Below are 8,959 nucleotides of genomic sequence, written 5' to 3'. Positions count from 1 at the left end.
TTATTTGGAGCCACAACGCCGTCTTTTGTAGCAACGACCGTTTACTTTGTGTCAAGTGAGGCCCTTCAGCAGTTTAGACTCACAGGCAGTAGATTACATAAGGAGTGGGTGAAACTGAGATACCCTCACTTTTAGCTGCAAATCTGGGAGAAACTAAATTATAACTAAATTATGCATTACTTAATTAAAAAACAAGCAAGAAACAAATTGTATTCTATTAGTATATTATTCTTTCAGCTGTTTTTCTTCTTCTTGAGTAACAAACATCTGCTTGTTTTAGTTTTTCTCGTGTTATGTTTTCTTCTTTTTAACCTGCAGGCAAAATGTGGTCTTATGAAAATGTATTTATTTCATATTATTGGATGGGAGTGGGTGGAAGATGACACCAAGAAGAGTTATGGACAAACACTTACAGCTTGCACTTGACTTCTGAGCACCTACGTGATTGACATCTGTAGATATGACATCTGTACATATTGACATATGTATTGAATGTGTATTTTAACTTATTTTTTTAACCTGAAGTGTCCAGTATGCAAAACAGGCTTTTCTACAAATAGCACACATTTTCTTTACCTTAGTCTTTGTGCTGTCTGAAGCTGCAGTGATCTCAGACCACACAGGAGGTTAGCGATTTCAATTTGTTTTGTTGGCCTCCTTCTTTTATAACTGTCAGCTACAGTATACCCTGTCACTAGAGGGTTGAGCCTATTCAGTAGTGGCTTGCTGTAGTAGGGTGGAGACAAAGCAATGCTTCCTGCCACCCCACACAACCACACAACCACACAACAAACATCAGTCACGTTATAAAAGTGCAACCAACCATTTTAAACTGTATTTACTTTGTGGGCTTTATAAGCAATTAAAAAGAATCAGTTTAGCAGTGCTTCCAGATGCTTTTATTTGGTTTATGTTTACATAAAAAAATGTTTATCCGATATGGATCCTCAAAGTGTCTGTCATGCATACATAAGCATGCTTTAAGAATGAGCCTCCAAATAAACGAGGTACTGGAAACAAAATATAACTGAAAACAAGACATTGGTTGGTCTGTCACAACAATGTAAGTTGTGGTTTCAGTCTGGAAAATCATTTGAAAATTGTCTTGCTCACCAATATAGTATTAACAAAGGGGCTGGCTCCAACGTGGAGGCCCATGTTAAAATGCTTTAAAGCAGGGGTGCTTTAAAGCATTTAAAAGCATCTTTATGGTACAATAGAAAAGTGGTGTAACACAGCTGACCACGGTATGATATCCTTTCTTACAACTTGTCTGCAAACACTCCAACTACTCTGCTTGTGGTAGTGAAGCTATGAAAACACAACACCGGATAGGGAGAGTGTTTGGCTTTAATGTGTTGGCTGCAGTGCTGAACATTATATCAGTGAGTAACCTTGTGATGTGGAGGGATCACCTCAGATGTTCTTTTCACTGAACTTTGCTTCATTTTCAGCGTCGTTTTCTTGCCACATTCTTGCATTTGTCTCTGTCCATCGGGGACCCTCATGTTAACTTTTATTGAGGGAAAGAAAGTTAACCCTCATCCTCTTTCTTCACTGCGCTAATGTGTTTATATTATCTTAACTATAGCTCTGTAGGTAGCCACCAGCTAAAACCATAATAAGCCTGCTAGCCAAATTTCAATAACCACAAAAACATTGCTGTTGTTTAGTTTTCTGACATTTAGAAATCCCTCAGTCAGAACATGGTATAGCATCTTAACTTTCAAGCTAACTTCCTGCTAACTCTGTTCAGCCTTGTAAATCCTTGTTTTCATGGATGCTGAATGTTAAACTTTATTTGATCCGATACCGATACCAATACCAGCGCTGGTATTGATACTGTCAACTTCCACCTCTGGTGTTAGGGCCATTAATTTTGACTGACAGGAGTCCTTCCAGGCAGCTGTAGCATTTCAGTGTCTGCTAGCCCTCACCTTGGCTAACTGGACCTGAACCGGTCTTCTCTGGAACTGGACCTCTTCCCAGTAGTGCCTTTTGTAGCATTTATCAGTCATTATTAAGCCATAATTTGCATATGTCTTTCTCTGTGTACTGCTCTCATACAGTTCATGAATGTAGCTTCCTAGGGTTAGCTGGTGACTTAGCATGCGGTGACTTTTTGCTCCAAAAACAAAAAACTGAATGTTGGTAGACAAAACACTAAAGTTGAGGCTTCAAAATGCACATCCCAAAACCAATTGGTGACATCCTTTATACTGTCTCCACCACTGGAAGATTTTTGAAACTTTGTGCCTCGCTGCACTGACAGATAAAGTCAGTGCCTGAGCTTTTTCTCACCTGAGCACCCTTGGCATTGCCATCAGCCATGGAGGCACCTAAGAGGTTCTGGGAGTACAAAATTACTACACAACTACTACAAAGGTCTGTAAGTACAGTTGAGTTACTTTGCGACACACATACATAAAATCATTAGCTAGATTAGAAATGAGGATTTAAATTTAATAAATATATCAATATTAATAGTCATGTTTTGTATCAGGTAAGGGGAGTATTTTCTTTTAATTCTTCCAGTACTAGTACTCTATTTATTCAGTGCTCAGTGGTATAATGAAGTGTTTAAAATCACACAGCAACAGAAAACAATCCATAATACATGATATTATGATTTGCTCCACCACTGCATCCACTGGTTGCTGCACTGACTGAGCGAGGAGGCAGGCAGAGATATAGGCTGAAAATAGAAATGAACTGAAAATCTTAGACATATGTAACACGAGTCGAGACCCGAGTGAGTCATACTGCGCACCCCTGTGAATGAAATGAAGAAGTGAATCACGGTCACCGCTTATACTACCGACAGCGCCCGGCTCTGGATTTCTTATCACAAACTGTGAGCCCGTTCTCATTTCTGTAAAGCAGAGACAAAGTTTGATTGGGGTGCAAAACACACACCGCTGTTTTCCAAGAGGTGATTAAAACGTGTTCCACGCAGACTGAAGTGGTTGCTTTGCATCTGGTGTAAATACACACGCCTATGTTGCCAGGGTAATCTCGAATAATCAGCGTGGCTGGTAACAGGATATGACTGGATGCATGTTGTTTGTCATTAAAACGGCTGAGGAGAGAAACAGCTTTTATGAAGCAAACAGGAAGCCCACTGAGAGAGCCATCCACTCCTTGTCAAAGATAATACATCATGAAAAAAGATGAGATGCTTTGAAAACTAGCAGCTTTGAGGTCTTTTTTTCTTTCTTTTTTGGATTTGACTCCGGGAGTGCCAATCTGAGTGCTTTGAGTTTGCAAAAGAAAAGTGATTCACTCTTCTCAAAGCAGAGGAAGACAGAAACAACAGCTCTGTCTCATTAATTGCACTAACGCCCCAAAATACAAGGCAGCACAGATTGCCTCATTAATTATCCCATTGTATATAATGCAATTAGGGTAGTTCTACTCGCTCTTCAGTTTTAACACATCATTAAAGCGAGTCAGGGGTCTGCTAACGATGAGGTCACGGGGGAAAAGGGTCAAGATCACTGCAAACTCATTTCACAGAGACATTAAACAAAAAATAACTAAAAACTCAAAGGTAAAGAGAGAAAGTGACTGCTGCACGCAGAGCGGCAGATTTATTGTGTTTGCTAGAAAAATGCCCCTCTCTCCTTGTCATATCTGTTATATTCACACCGAGGCTGAAAAGCAATTTTTCTTCCCCTTTTTTCGAACGTGTTGAGAAAAGCCTCGGACGCTGTTGCTACAATTGATTTGGAAAGACATCAATAATTTGGGTAAGAGTGAAGCGAGTTCTTGGAAGGAGGAGGAATATCAGTCTTCAACACAAAGAAATCATACCTAGGAAAGTGAGAGGGTGTTCAGTTAATTACTTCGCTTCACGTACAGCGTCAGGAAAGAATAATAGAAAGAAAGCGAATGCCTAATTGAATGGCCAATTTTATATTTACATGTATGGTACTGTTTTAGAATAAGAAATCATTGTTACAGACTTGCAATTTAGTTTTTGTATTCAATAAGTAATATTTTAATGTTTCACATTTCACAGATCAAGTTCATGACTGTATATATATTATTTATAAACTACTACTGTCTGAGGAAAACTATTAATCTCCATAATCTCTATGGTCCTTTGTATTAGCCATGACGATGCACTGTATATATAACCACCACCATGGCTGTGACCGGACAGAAGAAGCACAAGAAGAAGAAGAAGAATTGACTTTTAATTTAAGGGTATTTTGATCACCTTACTGATCCAGATCTGAATGGTAAAGTAAGTCGTTTCTTATTAGCATCCAGCACATTTATTTCCATAATTAGTAATAAGGTGTTTGGTTTTATTGTTCTCTTGTTTGAGGTTTTGGATCCCTGCTTTCATTTTCTTGGTGTTTTCTGAACTTGTGCTTCATGTCAGGTCCCTGTGCCCGTTCTTTGTCCTGGACACCTTGTTTGGTGTTAGTATTCATGCTGGTATCGGTCTCAAGGCTTGTTTATTTTCACATCCAGTGCCGGTTTTACTTCCTCCTGATTGCCTTGATTGATTGCACATGTGTCTCATTTCTTCCAGCTGTGTCCCATCCCCAGTCAGCCTTCAGCTTGTGTGTCTTGTCGTTGTCACTTCCTCTCCTTATGCTGCTGTGTTCAGTCTTCCTGTGCCTTGGATTAAGATAAGATAAGATAAGATAAGATAAGATAACCTTTATTAGTCCCACACGTGGGAAATTTGTTTTGTCACAGCAGGAAGTGGACAGTGCAAAAGTTATGACGCAAAAATTAGAATACAATAAGAATAAATACAGTACACAGCTGTACAGAATAGAATAAAATAATATACTATATACAGTAGAATAAAATAGAATAAAAATATACAATAAGATAAAAATAGAATACGAATGCTATATACAACTGAGTAAAAATACAACGATGCCAGAAAAGATTATTGCACTTAGTGTTATTGCACATGTGTGGATGTGTGTGTTTGTTCAGTTAAAGTCTTTGTTGTGGAGTCTGACAGCAGTGGGGAGGAAAGACCTGCGAAATCTCTCCGTCCCACACCGTGGGTGCCGCAGTCTCCCACTGAAGGAGCTGCTCAGTGCTGTCACAGTCTGCTGCATGGGGTGGGAGACGTTGTCCAACAGGGATGACAGCTTAGCCACCATTCTCCTGTCACTCACCACCTCCACTGGGTCCAGAGGGCATCCTAGAACAGAGCTGGCCCTTCGGATCACCCTGTTCAGCAGTGGCGGCTCCTGAAAAAAATCTCAGGGGGGGCAATTTTTATGATATCGACTAAAATGACCCATTTAATGAGTACATCAAACAACACAATTTTAATTTAAATTTAAAATGAACAACCATATTCTGGCCATTTGTATAGATTTGTAAAAATGAACAACCATATTCTGGCCATTTGTATAGATTTGTAAAAATGAACATGAACAGATTTTTTTTTTTTGAATGAATGAATGAAAAATAACTATTGAAAACAACAACTGTAAACTGATTGGGGGGGTGGGCTAAAGAGAGAAAGAGAGAGGGATGGAGAAAGAGAGTAAATATGGTTAAGGGTTCTTATTTGTACAAGAACTTTGCTCGTCTGTCTTTCTGAGTGGCAAATTTCTCGATGACCCTGGTGTTGAAATCAGGAAGTTCTTGTGTGAGTTTTTTCTCTATGGACAGCATAGCCAGAGCGTTGAGCCGATCCTGAGCCATATTGTTTCTCAGGAAAGTTTTTATCCTCTTTAAAGTAGAGAAACACCTCTCCGATTCTGATGTTGTCATTGGTGTGGTGATGAGGATGTTAAGAAGACTTACAGTTTCGGTGAATGTGTCTTGAAGGTTGTTTTCCATCAGAACCTGATAGAGCGCCAGCGCACCACTACAACTCTGAAACTCCTCGTTGTCGTAGATCAGGGACAGTTCTGTTTTAAGTCTGGCTTTGTCCAATGAGGGATAGGCTTCCACTGTGGTTTGTAGTGCTGCATCTGGAAAATTTTTGCTGTGTTGTTGGAACAAGTCTCCTTGCAACAGAGTGGCGCTGACAAGGTGCTTGGTGAAAGAAAACCTCTCCTTGGCATGGCTCATAATGGTGTCGCACACCTATCCAATAATATATAATTGGTAAGAGTTAGATTCAGTGGTAAGACTTTGGCACATGTCTCATGTTAATCATTATTCTGAAAAAAAAAATCTGTCCATAACAAAACAAAACAGTCATGACCACTATATCAAATGACATCTGACAGCATCGTCATTAGATTTTATCTGATGATCCGATTTAAATCAGACCAAGCAGCTAGTGCTTACCTCCAGTGCCAAATGGTGTTGCCTGTCTTCCCCCAATGTTCTCCGTCTCTTTGTGGGTGGGTCTTGAACAGGTCCCCTGTACTCCTCATCCACAACCAGATTAGGAAGTGCCTCCCTGATCCAATACATAAGTTTCATTAATGGCTTCTGAAAACTGAATAGGGATATATTAACCAAACACAAACCAAACAAAGGTTGTGTTCTAATTACCGGGAATTACCGGATTTAATTAATAACCGGACCTGGTTTAATGGCTGGGGGAAAACCAGTGCAAGTAAATAAAGGCCCTGGCCATAATTTCAGGAAATAGCCTATGGTATAGGCTACATCAAATCATTACTGGGAATATACTTCATCAAATATACTTAATCAAATATTTTTCATAAAATTACTTCAAAGGCTGATATAAATCAAAATTATCTGAATTCCATTAAACATTTAAGTCACAGAACACAGAATATATGCAGAGAATTTGATAGAATCTATGCATAGATAATTAACATTTATTCTAGGTTACATATTTATGCTTTTATGCCTACCTGATAGCCTGCATGCGGCTGATGAATGTCTGGGTGATCCCTGCGATGGTGACAGAATCGATGTTTCTCTTCTGTAGGTGGTTATACAGCATGTCTACATGTGGCATTATCTTGTGAAACAAGGCCAGGAAAAAACAGAAAGCTTCGTCTTCCAGCATTCTCACGAAACCACCGGCATCTCTCTTTGTAGGGGCATCAAATCCTTCACTGTTACGGATGGTCTGAAAACACCTCACCAGATCGTCTTTATGTTCATACACTGTATTCACAGCACGACTGTTGAAGTTCCAACGGGTTGCCGATGCACTTGGAAGTCGGTGCGCCACCACCTCGTCAAGCACTGCAGTCCTCTTGCTCGATTTAGTAAAAAAAGAAGCGAATCCTGCTATGTCGGAAAAAAAGTGACTGATTTGAGGGATGTGGGAGGTTGCTTGTTGCATTACCAGGTTTAACTGATGGGCATAACAATGTACGTAGTGAGCGTTAGCATAAATGTCCTGTATCTTACGCTGCACTCCTCCAGTGGTACCCCTCATTACAGCGGCCCCATCGTAGGCCTGGGCGATCAACTTTCTCTCTTGTCCCTGGGGGAGGATGAAGCGCAGCCTCTCCGATAAGGCACTGGCTATTGCATCTGCACAAGCATTGGGTAGCTTGATGAATTCAAAAAAACGCTCTTGAATACGGTTTCGTTGGTCAATGTATCTTAGCACCATGACTAACTGACAGTGTGTAGAAATGTCAGTGGTTTCATCAGCTTGAATGGCTAAAAACTTCGCTGCCTTTACTTCTTCCACGATCCTTTCTCTCAGAACTGCCAACATGCAATCCAGGATCTCGTTCTGGACTGTTTTCGAGGTGCCTTTAAATACAGTAGCATTTTCAAGGTGTTGCCTCAAGTCGTGATCAATTGATGCCATCAAGTCGACTAAACCTCTAAAAATCCCTGGATTGTCTGAGGAATCACTTTCATCATGTCCCCGCATTGCTAGCTCAAAAGCACCACAAAACTTAATACAATCGATGATTTTAGATAAAATATGACGGTTTTTATCTACCTCTTCGTTGTGCCTTCTTAAAGCAATCCGATGTCCATCATCTAGCTGCGCCGCTATGCTAGTTTTCCCTAGCACAGCTAGCTTTACACTGTTGTCCATATGAACTCGTGAGCTTTCATGTTTCTTGATTCGTTCGGAGAGGTGCTTTAAGTCGGTTTGTCCAGATTGTGTCCACGTCAAATCACACTTGTCACTTTTGAACAGTATGCACGGGAAACAAAAAAGTGCATTAGCTGTTCCACAGCCTGTCAGCCACGACTTGCGCTGGAACCAACTCCGACAAAAAGTCCTGTTGTATGCTTTTGACTTCTCCTTCGTTGCCTGGGTTAGTTGAATTTCGGGCTTGTCAGGTCCCAACTCTTTAACTTGCAGTTTTTCTGCCATTGTCCTTCTGGCAAAAGGGTAGGTTAGAAGCGATCTAACCGAATTTGGGGGAGGCTGTGCCTCAACCGTTAACAATACCGCTGCCATCGTCTCTCTCTGACCTTATAGCTCACTTAGGCTACTGACTGAGGTAAAATTCTAGAACAGCAAATCTTCGCGCGTTTTCTGCAGGGGCGCAATTTTAAGCGCCCCCAAACCATTTAATTCAGCGACGCTGATAGGTCAAATATTTATTATTTTCCCCTGGCAACCATTTAATGATAGGCTATTTCGCTGCATATCAAGGGCGCTTTGACGAGCGCCCCAGAAGAAGAAAAACACCGTTTGTTGGTTGAACTTTAATGAGTCAGCTGGTGAAAATGTTAAAATACGCCTGGCTGTATATGGGCACACACATAGTAAAACTATCATTGATGAATTTTTTAAAAATATATATTTTTACTCCTCCACATTTGGGGGGGCGGAGCCCGAGCGCCCCCTATGGGCCAGCCGCCACTGCTGTTCAGTCTCTTCCTGTCCCCAGCAGAGATGCTGCCGCCCCAGCAGACCACACCATAAAAGATAGCAGAAGCCACCACAGAGTCATAGAAGGTCTTCAGGAGTGGGCCCTCCACCCCAAACGACCTGAGTCTCCGCAGCAGGTACAGCCTGCTCTGCCCTTTCCTGTAGAGGGCGTCTGAGTTATGAGTCCAGTCC

The 8,959-nt window shown here is 40.9% G+C and overlaps 1 protein-coding gene across 2 annotated transcripts; it reads right to left on the bottom strand.

The window, feature by feature from the left end:
* Positions 1-5,486: 5,486 nt before the first annotated feature.
* Positions 5,487-8,730, bottom strand: LOC146568278 (zinc finger MYM-type protein 1-like). Of its 2 annotated transcripts, XM_085284236.1 has the most exons (3): positions 6,822-8,730; positions 6,283-6,397; positions 5,487-6,075 (listed from the first exon to the last, which is right to left on the bottom strand). In XM_085284236.1, exons 1-3 carry the CDS (start codon positions 8,348-8,350, stop codon positions 5,548-5,550), a joined length of 2,172 nt encoding a protein of 723 aa, XP_085140362.1. In that variant the 5' UTR covers positions 8,351-8,730; the 3' UTR covers positions 5,487-5,547. The 2 variants fall into 2 exon arrangements, with proteins under 2 accessions (XP_085140362.1, XP_085140363.1); XM_085284237.1 differs by having other exon boundaries at positions 5,487-6,397.
* Positions 8,731-8,959: the final 229 nt, after the last annotated feature.

Source organism: Mchenga conophoros, linkage group LG8 (assembly GCF_057382185.1).
Source record: "Mchenga conophoros isolate Kocher_MC1m ecotype Shallow Benthic linkage group LG8, M_conophoros_male_GT1.1, whole genome shotgun sequence".
Taxonomy (NCBI): domain Eukaryota; kingdom Metazoa; phylum Chordata; class Actinopteri; order Cichliformes; family Cichlidae; genus Mchenga; species Mchenga conophoros.
Note: the sequence above shows the minus strand (reverse complement) of the source record. Positions and strands in the feature narration are given on the sequence as shown.